Below are 14,571 nucleotides of genomic sequence, written 5' to 3'. Positions count from 1 at the left end.
TATGCCTCTGTTTCCCTGACCTGTTTGCACCTGCAGGGCAGCTCTGCTCTCCCCATGCTTCACCACGCTCTGGTACAGGAAGGGTTTGTGCCACCACCCTGCTCTTCCCCTGTCCTTCCTGGAGCTGGGGGTCATTCTTGCTGCCCCATGGTAGATAAGTGTGCTCCCCTGCGTGGTGGAGTGGGTCCCAGCGTAGCTGCTGGGGCCTGGGGTCTGCCTTATGTCCTGGGGACTCTCCCACAGATCATTAACCAAGGGGGACAGAGCAGCCCAGCCTTGCAGCAGGGGAAGGAAGGGCTGGGTCCCCTGAGCTGTCCCTTGCTGGTTTTGGGTTATGTCCCCCCAGCCCGGCAGGGGGATGCTGGGCACTCGGGCGGGTTGTTTAGGGCTAGGGGAGGTGCTGAGCCCCATGTGTGGGCCCTGGGGCTTGCAGAAAGCCCTTCCCTCCCCTCTCCTCCCCACAGCCCCCTGCTGCTCGGAGCTGGGCCCTGTTTCTCTGGTCTCCTTGGTGACAATCTCATCGCTCCTCGGCTTCTCTCCAGCACCTGAAAATAGCCGCCGCAAGTGGAGATGCCTGCTGCCAGCACCCGCCAGTGGCCAGGCTCAGCGCAGCTGTAAGGGTCCGGCCCCATCCCACCCCTTGCACTGCTGTGGGGCAAGGGCTGTCTGAGACCGGGGCAGCTGCTGTGTCCTCATGTCACCCCTGTCCTGCTGGCCTGGCCCCAGCACCAAGCCCCCTGCCTCATCCCTCCTCTTCCTCCCTGCCATGGGGTAGCACCAGAGGGCAGGGGCTTTGCTCCTTGCGTCCTGCCGCGGGCCAGGGTCCAGCTGTCCCCCAGCAATCAGCTGGAGCCACTTTGTCCCCTTGGCCTGGCAGCCACCAGCCCGCTCGCCCACACCCGCTGCTCCCGGGCCGGCACGGCAGCCAGCCAAGGGGTTATTTGAACCTTCCTTAAATAGAAATGGAGCCGGGAGCGGGCGGAGGGCGGGCGAGAGGGGGTGGCCCCGCAGGCGAGGAAGGAGGTTCCCCGGCAGGTGCCAGCTGCCCCCTCCATGAGGGCCAGGGACGGCTGAAGAGCAGCAGGACAGCGGGCAGGAGCGGGCAGGGCTGGGGCAGCGTCGAGGGCAAAGGGTCCCCAGCTCTGGCTCTGGCTGCCGCTCAGCCCGTGGCTGGATCCAGCCCTCCTCCAGCATTCCCGGGGGAGGGGGGGGGATTGTTGTGCCCCCCACCCGCTCCTGCTGCAGGACGGGCTGGGGGCAGCACCGGGGTGGGCAGGGCTGCATTCTGGCAGGCGCTAAGCACCGCTCCTGGAGGACGGGGGTCCGCGGAGCGGGGGGGAGAGTTTTTCTGCCCCCAGCCGTCTCTCTCCATCACCCCCTCCCTCGCGTCCCCAGCGCCAGCGCTGTCCCCGGGGCCACGGCCATCCCCTCCAGCCCGGTGCTGCGGTGTCGCGGGGTGGCGCAGCGGCTGCGGACACCGCACGGCGGTGGCAGTGGTGGCGGCGGTGTCGTGTCCCGTCCCCCGTTCCCCCCCCCCCCGCGGCGGTGGCGGGGGCATGGCTGGCATTGGTCGCTGACACCCTATCTGCCAGGCCCCCGCCAGTCGCGGGCCCAGAATAGCAGCGCTGCCCCGCAGTCAGCATGGAGCGACTCCCCGGCCCCACTGCGCCCCAGGTACGGCCGGGGCGGGTGGGGGACCCGGCCCGAGAGACCCCCACTCGGGGACAGGCCGCCTCCGGGGTGGGGGGATGTGGGGGGCTGGCGGTCCCCTTCCCACGGCCAGGCAGCCGGAGGGACAAGGACACGGAGCGCAGCCTGGCCTGCCTGCCTGCCCCGGCTGTCCCAAGCCCCTTGGGAAAGGTTGGGGGACGTTGGTGTAGGGTCACTTCCTTCCCGGGTTTGGCTCTGGGCTCCCTAGGGAGCAGTCCCTGCGCTTTTGTTATTGTAGGGTGGCTCGTAAACATTGGTTCTGCCAGCAGGTTTGTGGTCCGGGGTTGGTCTTCCCGCCACGTGTGCTGCTTTGTTATGGTAGGGTCTCCTGGGGACCAGGGGGCACGGGGTCAGCCAGTTGGCCGTACTCGCCTCCCTCCCATCTGGGGCTGCCCCCTTGTTATTGTAGGGTCTCCTGGGTGGACCTGGTCCCTGCAGTCAGGTGGGGCTGCCAACACGGGAGAAAGCAGGACCAGGAATTACAGCCTGGTGTTGGGAGAGGGAGAGGATGAGTGCAGACCCGCTGTGGGATGTGCTCAGCTCCGACAGCAGAGAGAGGAGCTGGGGGGTCCTGCCATCCCCTGCCCCACCCTGGGAATCCCCGCTGCCCCCCGAGCAGGGGGATAAGCTGGGCATCCTGGGCTGGAGCCACCGTGGGGGTGGGCAGGGTCCGGGGGTCATGGGTGGGCAAGGGGCTCCCCGTGGGGGCTCGGTGCTGAGCCCAGCCTGCATCCCCACCCTGAAAGGATGGTCCCCTCTGTCTGGCTTGGGGGTGCCGGGGCAGCTGGGTGGGTGCAGGCAGGAGCCATGGGTGGGGGAGAGGCCGGGCTGGCTCCTGCTGATCCCCCACCTCCCTGTGTGCCCCCTCAGGTGGCGCTGCTGGATGCTGCTGCCTGCCCTAAGGAGGAAGGTGGGTAGCAGGTAGCACCTAGGCCTGTCGGGGGGCAGGGGGTGGGGTGGGTGAATGTCTGGCTCACTCATGTGATGAGCACATCGGTCCTCTGCCCACCCTGCCCATACCCCATGTTGCTCCACTCCTCAGCTCCTTCCAGAAGCTCCCAGTGCCCCCTAGGCTGGAGGGCTGCAGTACTGTGTGCTGCCCCCGTGGAGTGGGGAATGGGGGGGGGTGTCTATGGGAAGCAGCCCCTCCCACAGCATCCCCCTGCTCCCCCCAGGCAGGAGGGTGCTGAGACCCGGCAGCTCAGCTCACCGGCCAGGGCTGGGGCGGGTTTGCTGGCAGGGTTCCCGGAGGCACTGTCCCCCAAGGAGGAGGGGGAGGAGGAGGAAGAGGAGGAGGAAGAGGACAGGCGGAGAAGCCCAAGACCCGTCACCTTCACGCTGGGCAATGAGGTGCTGGGGCTGTCCCCAGAGACCGAGTTTCAGAGTCCCGACGCTGAGGTCTACATGCACTTCATGAGGAGCCACTGCTGCTATGATGCCATCCCCACCAGCTGCAAGCTCGTCATCTTCGACACCTCCCTGGAGGTGATAAAGCGGGGGGATCAGCGGGACAGACGGGGGGAACGGGCTCAGGGACCCCCTGACCCCCTCCCCACTCCGCCAGCAGATCAAGAAAGCCTTCGTGGCACTGGTGGCCAACGGGGTGCGTGCCGCCCCGCTCTGGGACAGCAAGACGCAGAGCTTTGTGGGTGAGTGCCGGCAGCACCACCCGGCCCCTTCTCCTGCCTGGCAGCGAGGGTGCGGGCAGCGCTGCCAGCCCCACGTGTCTCCACAGGGATGCTCACCATCACTGACTTCATCAACATCCTCCACCGCTACTACCGCTCTCCCCTGGTGAGTGTGGCGGGGAGGGCACGGGGAGTTGGGGCAGGCATGGGGTAGGGAGGGGCTGTCCCCACCTCTCTGGTCCCCTCTTCCCTCTCCTGGACCCCTCTTCATCACTAGCCTGTGACCAGGGGATGCTCTTGGCCAGCCCGGAGTCTGCTTGGTGCCCCTCTGCCTGGCACCCAAGATGTGATCCCTGCACTTAGGGTGATTGGGTGGGATGCCTGGGGAAGGGGCAGTGCCCCAGTGTCCCCTCAGTCCCCCCATGGGGCCACCGTGACCAGGGCATCTCCCTGCCCTCAGGTTCAGATCTACGAGGTGGAGGAACACAAGATTGAGACCTGGAGAGGTAAAAAGCGGGAGGTGATGGGGATGGTGGGGCTGAGCTGGGGATGCTGCACAGGGCATGGAGGTAGGCTCCATGAGGGGGCTGGGGGACCCCCCTCTCCCACCTCTCTCCAACCTCTCTCCTTTGGCAGAGGTGTACCTGCAGGGCTCCTTCAAGCCACTGGTCTACATCTCTCCAAGCAATAGGTGAGTGCCCGCCCACTGGGGGAGAGCACACCCCACGGGGGGTGTGCCTGGGATGCAGCCCTATCCCCTCACGGTGTCCCCGTCACCCGCAGCCTGTTCGACGCTGTCTACTCCCTGATCAAGCACAAGATCCATCGCCTGCCTGTCATCGAGCCCATCTCGGGCAATGTCCTGCACATCCTGACACACAAGCGCATCCTCAAGTTCCTCCACATTTTTGTGAGTGCTGGGACTTCATGTGCACACACATGGTCGGTGTGTATGGGCACAAGCAAGGGTGTCGGGGTGCATGTAGGTGCCAGCCCAGCCCTGCTGTTCCCCACCGCAGGGCTCCACCATCCCCAAGCCACGCTTCCTGAAGAAAACAGTGCAGGAGCTGTGTGTCGGCACCTTCCGTGATGTGGCCGTTGTGCCTGAGTCCGCCCCCATCTATACCGCCCTGGAAATCTTCGTGGACCGCCGCGTCTCTGCCCTGCCTGTCGTCAATGATGCTGGTACCTGGAGAGTGAAGCAGCCCCACCATCTCCCACTGCCAGTGGCTCTGGCCCCATCCCCACCCAAAAACCCCCTCCTGGCCCTTGGGCTGCACCTTGGGGTGTGAGGGAGCACAGTGGGTTGTCCCCAGGGCCCCCTCCCCAGCCCCTGCACTGTCTCTCCTTGCAGGGCAAGTGGTTGGCCTCTACTCCCGGTTTGATGTCATTGTGAGTACCCTGTGTGTTTGCACGCCCGGGCACGAGTGTGGCCCCTTGCATGCCACTGGTGGGGTGCTCACACCTGCCTGTGCCCATGCAAACCCACCCCACGTGCATGTGCCAGTGCAGATCTGCCCCGTGCATCCCCAGGGCTGGGTGTCCCCCGCTGTGCTGGCACAACAGGGTGTGAGGACACGTTGGGGCGCTGAGCGGGGCCGCCTCTCCCACAGCATCTGGCAGCCCAGAAGACCTACAACAACCTGGACATTAGTGTGCGGGAGGCACTGCGGCAGCGCACCGTCTGCCTGGAGGGGGTCCTCACCTGTTACCCCCACGAAACCATGGAGGACATCATTGACCGCATCGCCAAGGAGCAGGTGAGTGGCTGGGGTGCCTCGTGCCAGTGTAAGCCGCTCCTGCCTGCTGCCTGACCTGCCTGTGATGCTCTACCTGCACCCACAGGTGCATCGCCTGGTTCTGGTGGATGAGAACCAGTATCCACGGGGCATCATCTCCCTCTCCGACATTCTCCAGGCCCTTGTGCTCACTCCCGCAGGTATCGATGCTCTTAACTCTTAGCCCGCGACGCTCCATCTTTCTCCACTTGCACCCTCCATTTCTCTCCACTTCAGGTAGGCGCCATCCCCCGCCACTACGCACCTGTGCCCTCCCTGCTGCTGGGTCACCCACACTTCATCACTGCACCTTGTCACCTCCCTGCTCCAGCCACCTGGCTCCACCCCAGCCAAATCGGCCTCAGGGGACAGAGGAGGCTGGAGGAGGCTGGGGCTGGGGTCTGGCAGCGCTGGGTGCCCAGGTGGGGATGGCAGGACCTGGATGCTGCTTATCCCTGGGGACACAAGGGTCACCCTTCTGGGGTCCTGATCCCTGGTATCCATGAGGAAGGATGGGGGCACCTGCTACAGAGACACCCCCAGACCCCAATCCAGGCAGCACGTGGGATGCAGGTTTTGCAGATCCCTGGACTTTGGGCTGGATGAGGGTTTTGGGGTGTGATGCCCCCCAGGACAAAAGCCCTTTTCTGAACTCGCCTCAAAGTCTCCCTCGAGACCTGAGCCCCTTCAGTGCCATTCCCAGGGGACACAGAGCGGACAGACCCCCACTCGCACACCCCAGATATGCTGCCCACCACTAGCCATGTGCACAGCGTGGCCAACTCACGGGCCATGGCTGGCACAGCCCTCCACCCCTGGTGGCCCTGAAACTGCTTGCTCCAGGGATGGGACTCACTCCCAGGCCATGCTGGGACCGCGCTGCCCAGCTGCCTGCACCTGGCTCTGCTCGCCCACTGGCTGGTGAGTCCTCACTGGTGATGCGTGGGCACGGCGCTGGCACCCATTTAGTGGTGAATTGGGGAGGGGGGAGCTGGCCCCAGTGCCCAGCTGCTTCCCAAAGGTAATGATGCTTTTTTTTTGGGGGGGGGGGGAACAGGCTTGGGACAGCCCCATGCCCACCAGTTCCCCTAGCAGTGCCCAGCTGCTCCACACAGAAGGAGACAGGGAGTGGTGTGTGTTAACCACACCAAATATGAGACCCCACTCGCCCTGCCATTCCCCATCATGGTGCCTTTGCTCACTCCATCCCTGCTGCCCACAGGGGTGGCTGTGTCAGGAGCTGCAGGGGGCCACCGGGATGTCCCCCTCCAGACCAGCCCCTGCCCTCCCCCAGGGCCTTGCTTCCCAGTCAGGGATGGAGGCAAGACCCCGCTGTCTGCCGGGGTGGGTCGGAGGGCCGTGCTGCAGGGTGCCCAGCCCAGCGCCAGTGCCTGCCTGGGGGGTTACGGCCTCGCATGCTCTCTCACCCTGCAGGCATCGACTGATCCTCGCTCTGAAGACAGCAGGGAAGTGCTGCCATCTCATCCGACTTGGGGGCCTCTTGTGTGGTTCTGGGGTCATGGAAGGAGGCTCGGGCCCTGCAGGCTCTCCGCAGGGAGGACCTGCCTACCCACCCCAGTCCTGGGGCTCGTCTTGAGTCCAGGGCCAGATCCTGCCAGCCTCAGAGAGGCAGGGAGCAGGGAAAAGGGGGCCCAGGGGTGCCTCCTGCCAGTGAGCACACGGTGATGCTCGATGGGCACCATGCCGGAGGAGCAGCTGGGCACAGGGACCCGCGTGGCCCCAGGGGACTCAGCCACCCCACTCCTGTCCTGCTGCTGGATTTGAGCGCTTCAGCTGAGGCTCCCCCCTTAGCGAGCACAGTCCTGCCAGCTGCGCCCGGTGCCCAGTAGCGTAGGCTCAGCTGCACACACAGGCTTGTTTATTGTAGGGTCACGCGGGGCTGGAGGTCCCTGGCAGAGGGGCAGCCTGCGCCAGAGCTGGTGCCAGGACGGGCACTTGCATGGGGACCCTGTGCATGTTTTGGGGTGGGCGGAGGGTATTTATTTATTTGCTGGTCTGTTCAGCCTTGTTGTAATAAAGCAGCCTGCTCCAGGAACCACCGCCTCACCTTTCTGGGACGCAGCCAGGCACGGCTCCTCTGGAGAGAGCTGGGCTGGGGAGGGGGTGCTGGCTGCTCGGCAGGGCTGGGGGACGCAGCCTGGGATGCCAGTGAGGGCAGCAGGGGCACAGGGTGGCACCTCTGCCTGTGTGGGTAGAGCCAGGGGGACAGGGGACACGGGGTGTGCAGCCTTGATAGCTCCACCATGGTGGTGGTGTGGGTCCCCTCGGGGATACCCCAGGGGTGGCAGCCTTGGTGCCAGCAAGGTTTCTGCCTGCTGCTTCCTGCAGTCCAGCTAGGATCCCCAAGCAGCAGGAAGGTGAGGGGCGATCACTGTTAGGGTGTCCCATAATTCAGCCCTCCAGGAGCCTGGGCAAGGGGCAACGCATCCCCTGCCTGTGGCTGCTGCCAGCTCTGAGCCCCTGCGGTGGCCCTGGATATCAGCCCCATGTCCCTGCTTAGGGATGGTGGGAGCTGAGCTGATCCTTCCCTGGCTGCTTCACCCGGAGCGAGTTCTGCCCCATTCCCGTGACCCTGTATCAGCATCTCAGTGAAATAATGGCTGATAGCAAAAGGTCCCGGGTGTTCCCCGTGCTGGCTGGCCCTGCCAGGGGACATGATACCAGTGCTGGGTGGTGACAGGATTCCTCCCCATCGCGGGGGACATGCTGTGTTATTGCTCCGCTTGCCCAGGGCCAGGGCTGGCTCCGTCCCTCAGAACCAGGCACAAACCCAAAACCCCTGCCGGCGCTCGACCCTCCCCTGGGAGGCAGGGGGGAAACTGAGGCACAGAGAAGTGGCTGAGGCTAAGGTCAGCTGTTCAGAGAGGACCCAGATGTCCTGGCTCCAGGCACAGATCCACGTGCAGCTACACAAGAACAGGACGAAGGAGACACCGAACGGCTGCAAGCCCCCTCCCTGCTTCCCCCCCCGCCCCGGCAGAGCTCCTGGGTCCCCGACACAGCCCAGCTGGGCACGGGATGGGGGGGACACAACCCCTCGCAGCGTGTGAAAGGCACAGCAGTTCCCCAAGCCTCCTGCAGATTTGGGGTAGGGGGATACTAGTGCCCCAGGGGCGACTTGGGGTCATCCCTCATCCCCCCCATCTTCCCCACAGTGGAGCTGGGAGTCCCCTGGCCCAAGCTGGGCAGGGGGTGGGTGCTGGGGTGGGTTTGCCTTCCTGCCCCTCCTCATGGGGCAGCGGGGATGATCCCCACTCAGCACCCAGGGTGGGGGGTGGGCACGCAGTCAGGGGGCCCCCGGGCGAGCAATGAACTCCAGGTTGATGGGCTTGTCGGCCACCAGGACGATGCGAGACACGGACGTCACCTCCACGCCGCGGGGGTCTGGCCGCACCTCAAATGCCTGGATGATCTGTGGGGAGAAGGGGATGGCAGTGCCTCGGGGACTCCCTGGGGCCCCCGTCCCAGCTCGTGGCGAGTTACCTGGGGCGGGGTGTCCTTACTCACCCTGGCGAGAGCCAGGTGCATCTCCAGCTCTGCGATGCGGCGGCCAACGCAGGCACGGACCCCGTAGCCGAAGGGGATGGAGCTGAAGGGGTGGTGGGGAGAGCCGTGGCCCCGGAGCCAGCGCTGGGGCAGGAACCGCTCAGGCTCGGGGAAGTAGGTCTCGTCATGAGACATCGCGTAGTGCGCCAGGACGAAGAGGGTCTGTGGGGCAAGAAGGGGGGTGGTTAACGACCCCCGCCCAGCCCCACTGAGCGCAGTGGGGGTCCCTACGGCATGGCCCCCACTCACATTCTTGGGGAAGAGGTAGTCTCCGATGACGATGTCCTTCTCATAGAAGACCCTGGCGTTGGTGGGCACCACTGGGTAGACCCTGGGATATGGGGAGAGTTAGTGGGGCAGTAGGATCCATCTGGGGACCCCAGAGGGAAAGAGCCACAGGCAGGACAAGGGGGAGCATCATCTCCTGCTGCTCAGCAGCTCCGTCCCCCTCCCCAAGGAGAAGGTGGATGGATGCGGCCCTAAGGGACTGAAATCCAGCCTTGCACCCTGCCTGGCTGGTGCATCCCCCAGTGTGTGGGGAGAAGGGACTGCCCCTGGGGAAGGGGCCCGTGAGCAGGACCTTGGGGCAGCTGGGCTGTACCTCAGCGTCTCCTTGATAACTGCCCGAAGCATCGGCATCTTGGGGATATCCTCAGCACCAGGAAACCGGTCGGCAGGCACGACAGCTTTCAGTTCCTGGTACAGGGTCTCCTGGATGCCTGGGTCCCGGGAGAGGTGGTACAGGGCCCAGGACAGCGTGTTGGAGGTCTGGGGGAGCGGAGTGCCAAGAGGAGTGAGGGAGATGGGGCCACTACCCGAGCAGCCTTGTGCCAAGCATGGCACCAGCACAGCACCAGGCAGCCCCTGCTCCGGTGCACAGGGAAGCCAGGGCTGAAGGGCAGCGAGCATGGGGGAAACTGAGGCAGGAAGCAGGGCAGGGAGAAAAGCGGAGGACAGGGTCTGTACTGACTGATCCCTGAAATTTTGCCCCTATGGGGCATCAGCCCCCCAACCACCAGCCCAGAGCTCGCAGGGGCTGGGGAGTGCAGCTGAGCATGGCCCCCCGGCTCCCCCGCCTGGCACTGAGCTCAGCAGAGATCCCCGGCAGCAACTGCCCAGCTCTCACCGTGTCCACGCCGGCCAGCAGCAGCTCGGCCACGCTGCCGTAGACCTCATCCAGGCTGAGCCTGCCGCTGGCCAGCAGGTAGCTCAGGTAGCCGGATACCTCCTTGCCCCGCTCCACCTGCCCCTCCAGCTCCTCCATCTTTCGGTCAATCAGGGTCTTGCCTGCAGGGACAGAGTGTGGGACCCAGCGCTGACAGAGCGAGGGTGGCCAAAAGCACACATAGCTGAGGACTGTCCCACTTCTAAGGGTCCTTAGGGAGTCTGATCCCACCGTGCCGGGCCCCCATCACCACCGCTCACCGAAGGCGAAGATGGTGTCCCAGCTGTCCAGGTAGCGGTCCCAGAAGGGCAGCACCTTGCGGCTCCACCGGGGCAGGACGGTGGCGAAGATGGAGTTCTTGAACATGAGGTTGATGGAGTCGATGAAGCGCTGGGTCTCGGCAGGGACCTGCTGCTTCAGGCATCCGATGCGGGTCTCGAAGAGGATATAGGAGATCCCTGCAGGGGACAGGCCACATCCAGACCCCCGTGGGGATGGGAAGAGTGGGGCAGGGCAAGGGCAAGGGGGAGGACCCCCCTACCTTCCAGGGCGAATCGGTAGAGCAGGTTGGCCACGTCCCCCACCAGCACCCCTGAGGGGCTGCGGCTCCGCTCGTCCAGCAGCCGCACCATCAGGTCCGACACCACCTCCCCGATGGCGTCTGCGTACAGCACCGCCTCCGAGGGCTTCAGCAGCCGCTTGTTGAGGACCTGGCGCAGGCGGTACCAGCGCTCCCCTTCCCTGCATGGGGACAGGGCTCAGCGCCGGGGGCACGACCGTGCAGGGGGCAGTGGCTGGCAGCAGTTTCCCAATCCCTGGGTGCATCCTCCCCACGCCGGGCTGGAACCACCCTGGGGGTCTTCCTACCCACCATGGCCATGGCCTTCTGCTTAGGGGGGACACGCTGCTCACAGGAGAGGGAGCAATGTGAGCTGCCACCCAGGCCCTACAACCGAGGAAGGGACAGGAGCCACCAACCGCCCCGCAGAGCGCAGCCAGGGCAGGACTCACTCGGTGAAGGGTCCGTAGGGCAGGCGCCGGGTGTCCCGGTGCTCCTTCCACAGGGCCATGTCGCTCCGCATGGGGTACTTGCCCTCCTGCCGTAGCAGCTGCTCCAGCACCACTGGGCTCCCAATGTTGATGTTCTCGTAATGCCCGAAGGTCGACTTCCAGATAGGGCCGTAAATGCGCCGGGACATCAGCTACGGTGCACCAGAGCATAGTAGGGTGAATGGGACAGGGCCAGCACTGGGGCTGAATCAGTCCCTCCCTGCCCCAGTGCTGCCCTGCATGTGTCCAGCATGCTCTGCACCCATCCCAGGGACCCCTCAGCACCAGTCAGGTCCAAGCACCCACCTCTGCCCCCCCAAGCTGGCACTGTCTTTGAAGTGCTCTGCAGATGGCTTGGGCTGGTGTCTCCAGGCACATGTCCTCTGCCAGCACAAAGCACACCAGGCACTGACCCCCAACACAGGCTGGTGCATCCCTCACCCACCCCAGAAATGCACGGAGGGCCTGGTGGGTCTTTTGGGGAAGCAAGGCCAAGAGGGGACAGCAGGGACTGGGACAAGTGCCAAGCCCAGGGCTTTGCCGAGATGCAGGGCCATTGCAGCGGCTGTCAGCAGGTCCGAGCCCTACAGCTTCCAGCATGGCCCCAGCTCTGCTCAACCCGGGGACAACAGTCCCCACATGGGTCCTTGAACCTGCCACCTGATAAGGGTGGTTAATGATCAGCGGTGGGAGGGCAGCACCAGGCTGGGGCAGGACCGGGCTGCTCCCAGGGCAGGCTGCCACCCCCAGGGCATGGCCCTGGGGCCACAGGCTCACAAGCCAGCTAGGAGACATGCACCAGCATCAGCCCTACTCTGGGCTCTGCTGGCCACAGTTCCCTCTCCTCAGCTGCACCCAAGGGTACCATGCCTGCCTCCCCACTGGTGAGCACCGTGACCCCCAAGTGCATCCCTCGGGCGCAGCCAGGTGCCCCTGTGCAAGTGGATCTGCACAGGGCCACATGCAAGGGGTGCTTTCCATCCCACCCAGGCACTGCCAGAGACCCTGTAGAGTGGGGCCAAGCCCAGGGGGCTGTGGGGGACCTAGCAGGGAAGCCCTGGTCCCCGTTCCCCGCGGCTGCGGGGATGCACGTGGTACAATCTCCCTTGGTGACTGACTGCATCGCAGCCTGCGCCCGGATTCAGCTGGATTCGTCACCACGGGGAGACATTCCTCGTGCGTGGTGGCAGGAGGAGGGGGAGGGACAGCCACCCAGGTGCTGCAGGCAGCTTGCCGGGCAAACACGCTGCGTGGGGCCGTGGGCAGCCGTGGCCCGGGTTGAAGCCTGCCCACCGGCATCTGCTGGCAGCCAGGACCCGACATGGCGCAGGCCTCGGAGAGCAGGGCTGAGAGAAGCCAGAGCTGCTGGGATCTGGGGAAAGGCACCTCTGAAGCATGTGGGCATCTGTCTGCAATGCCGGGCTGTGCTTGGACCCCCAAGGGCAGGAGGGAGCAGCAGGGAGCTCCCATGCCCGCTCCCCGACACCCTGCTGCCCTGCGACAGCCCCTTCTCCAAACAGCAGTGCCCGTTGCTCTGCGGTGCTGGGGAGGCCTGATCCTGCACACTCCTCCGGCCGGTCAGAGCTCCAGGGCGGTGGAAGATGCCGCCTGGCTTGCAGCCAGCCAAGCCCAATGCTCGCTTCACCCGATGTATGAGGAAGTGTTGACAGAAGAAAACAAACACCTCTGCCTATCCCTCCCCTGCCTGCCTGGGTACCATCTGCCCAAACATCTGCCTGGCCGCCTGCCCCCCAAACCGCAGCCCCTTCAGCTTGTCACGGCTGGGGCAGCTTGGGCTGCCCGGGGATGCCAGGATCGCGTGAGGTGCCCCCGAACCTTTGCCCTCGGCTGTCTGGCCGGCTCAGGGATGCCAGAGCGGCCCTGGGCTGGCAGGACCCTCCCGGGGCCACCCGGTTCTGCGCTGGCCCCTCTCCGCGCTGCTGGCCTCAGCATCACCCCACGGTGCAGGGGTGCTCCCCGCCACCCAGCCCCTCCTCTCCCCTGCCCCGCCGCCCCCGCTCAACTCCCTGCCGTCACTTATAGGCTGCTCCCCCGCCCCGGAGCCCATCGCACCCTGCCCCCAGCACGCACCCACTCCCCCCCTCTTTGCAACGCTCCCCCCCCCCCACCCGCGCACAGCACCCTCCCTGCAGCCCATCCGGGAGCCCCTCCACCCCACGCACCGCTCCCAGCCCCCCACCCCCACGCACCCGTGCAGGGTCCCCCGACGCCCCGCGCACCCCGCAGCCCCGGCCCCCCGCAGCCCCCGGGCCGGGCTGCCCCGGCGCACCTGGAGCCGGTGCGTGTGCAGCAGGTAGCCCCGCAGGAAGAGCCAGACGAAAGTCCGGAGCAGCCCCGGCCCCGGTAGCTCCTCCGGTCCCTTCAGCCGCGCCGGCCCCGCCGCCGCGGCCGCCGAGCCCCCGGTCCTGCGCGGCGGCCCCGGGATGCTGCGCGGCGGCGGCGGGCGGGGGCGGAGGAGCAGCGGCAGCAGCGGCCGCCGGGCCCCGCCGCTCCAGCCCGCCATGCTCCGTCGGCAGCGCACGGGACGGGGCGGGGCGGGGAGGCACCGGGGGCAGCGGGGGGCGGCACCGGGGGCGGTGCGGGGGGCGGTGCGGGGGCGGCAACCGTGCACCGGCACCGGGCACCGCGCACCGGCAATTGAGCGTCGCGCACCGGCTGCTGCGCACTGGCTACGGGGTACCGGCTGCTGCACAGCGGGGACCGGGCACCGGGCAGTGCGTACCGGGCACCTTGTGCCAGCTGCTGCACACCTGCTACTGGGTCGTGGGTGCCGGCTGCAGCGTTCCGGGTACCGGTTACGGTACACCGGGTACCACGTGCCATACACCAAGTGCTGAACACCAGACGCTGCTCAGAGAATCACACACCATACACCGGGTGCTAGGTACTTGGAACCGGCATCGGCGGTACCCACTGCCATGTACCAGTTACTGGGTGCCACACGCTGTGCACTGCACAGTGGCACCGGGCACCAGGCAGCTAGCAGCCAGCACTGGCATGGCACGGTAGGTAGAACAGCCTGGCCACAACGTAGCGTGTGGCACCAGCACCAGGTGCTGCACACCGGGCATTGCACATAGGCAGTGGGCGCTGGGCACTCTCACCAAGCACTGAGCATCATGTTCCAGCACCAGCATTGCACTCTGGCACTGGGTAGCGCACCCCAGACCCTGCACACCCCGCTGCGGCACCAGGCTCACTGCTGGGCCTGCTCTTCAGGGTGCTGCCCCTCCTGGCCTGAGCCCTCCTGCCCTGCCTCCATCCCCTGCCTGTCATACCCCTGTCCCTGCCTTGTCCCCTTGCAGTGCAGGATGATGCCCCAGGGAGCTGGGTCCAAGCTGTCCCAGGGCCTTTCTCAGTGCTTCCTCTGGGCGCTGCCAGCCAGGAGCTCGGATGGGGAGACACCAGCATGCCCGCTGGCAACCCAACAGGTTTCATTTGTCTGCATGCCAGGGCGGGCATGGCACCAGCTCCTGCCCAACCTGGTGCAGGCCAGTCTGTCCAGCTCACAAGCAGGGCTCTGCTGCGGTGGTATCCAGGGCCATGGGTGCAGGGCATGTCCCCTCTGGTCAGCCTGGCACTGCCACCAGGTTCTCCGGCTGTGGGGCAGGGCGCTGACCCCCAGGCGTCACTCCTGGGGCAGCTGGCACCA

At 66.0% G+C, this 14,571-nt stretch overlaps 2 protein-coding genes across 5 annotated transcripts; one reads left to right on the top strand and one right to left on the bottom strand.

The window, feature by feature from the left end:
* Positions 1 to 1,332: 1,332 nt before the first annotated feature.
* PRKAG3 (protein kinase AMP-activated non-catalytic subunit gamma 3) lies at positions 1,333 to 7,172 on the top strand. 4 transcript variants are annotated; one of them, XM_052793014.1, is made up of 12 exons: positions 1,333 to 1,674; positions 2,581 to 2,620; positions 2,951 to 3,195; positions 3,278 to 3,359; positions 3,446 to 3,504; positions 3,799 to 3,844; positions 3,975 to 4,029; positions 4,122 to 4,248; positions 4,358 to 4,523; positions 4,693 to 4,730; positions 4,952 to 5,098; positions 5,184 to 7,172. In XM_052793014.1, the coding sequence occupies exons 1-12, from the start codon at positions 1,642 to 1,644 to the stop codon at positions 5,298 to 5,300; spliced, it is 1,155 nt and encodes a 384-aa protein (XP_052648974.1). In that variant the 5' UTR covers positions 1,333 to 1,641; the 3' UTR covers positions 5,301 to 7,172. The 4 variants fall into 4 exon arrangements, 3 of the variants coding, with proteins under 3 accessions (XP_052648974.1, XP_052648972.1, XP_052648973.1); XM_052793012.1 differs by lacking the exon at positions 1,333 to 1,674 and having other exon boundaries at positions 1,765 to 2,620; positions 3,275 to 3,359; XM_052793013.1 differs by lacking the exon at positions 1,333 to 1,674 and having other exon boundaries at positions 1,768 to 2,620.
* An 804-nt stretch (positions 7,173 to 7,976) lies between these two features.
* Positions 7,977 to 13,439, bottom strand: LOC128144331 (sterol 26-hydroxylase, mitochondrial). Its single transcript, XM_052793011.1, has 9 exons — positions 13,189 to 13,439; positions 10,860 to 11,050; positions 10,390 to 10,589; positions 10,109 to 10,306; positions 9,810 to 9,970; positions 9,285 to 9,451; positions 8,933 to 9,014; positions 8,645 to 8,845; positions 7,977 to 8,549 (listed from the first exon to the last, which is right to left on the bottom strand). Exons 1-9 carry the CDS (start codon positions 13,420 to 13,422, stop codon positions 8,424 to 8,426), a joined length of 1,560 nt encoding a protein of 519 aa, XP_052648971.1. The 5' UTR covers positions 13,423 to 13,439; the 3' UTR covers positions 7,977 to 8,423.
* Between the last annotated feature and the right edge of the window lie 1,132 nt (positions 13,440 to 14,571).

Source organism: Harpia harpyja, chromosome 7, assembly GCF_026419915.1.
Source record: "Harpia harpyja isolate bHarHar1 chromosome 7, bHarHar1 primary haplotype, whole genome shotgun sequence".
Taxonomy (NCBI): Eukaryota; Metazoa; Chordata; class Aves; order Accipitriformes; family Accipitridae; genus Harpia; species Harpia harpyja.
Note: the sequence above shows the minus strand (reverse complement) of the source record. Positions and strands in the feature narration are given on the sequence as shown.

What these genes read in the sequence shown, in the direction of transcription:
- PRKAG3 (XM_052793012.1), top strand. Translation starts at nt 2,458, where the DNA reads ATGGTCCCCTCTGTCTGGCTTGGGGGTGCCGGGGCAGCTGGGTGGGTG. An exon ending in GCCTGTCGTCAATGATGCTG is followed by an intron (nt 4,524 to 4,692) that starts GTACCTGGAGAG and finishes CTCTCCTTGCAG; the next exon opens with GGCAAGTGGTTGGCCTCTAC. An exon ending in ACTCCCGGTTTGATGTCATT is followed by an intron (nt 4,731 to 4,951) that starts GTGAGTACCCTG and finishes CCTCTCCCACAG; the next exon opens with CATCTGGCAGCCCAGAAGAC.
- LOC128144331 (XM_052793011.1), bottom strand. Translation starts at nt 13,422, where the DNA reads ATGGCGGGCTGGAGCGGCGGGGCCCGGCGGCCGCTGCTGCCGCTGCTC. An exon ending in CCCTACGGACCCTTCACCGA is followed by an intron (nt 10,590 to 10,859) that starts GTGAGTCCTGCC and finishes GTCCCCATGCAG; the next exon opens with GGAAGGGGAGCGCTGGTACC. An exon ending in TGCTGGCCGGCGTGGACACG is followed by an intron (nt 9,452 to 9,809) that starts GTGAGAGCTGGG and finishes CCGCTCCCCCAG; the next exon opens with ACCTCCAACACGCTGTCCTG.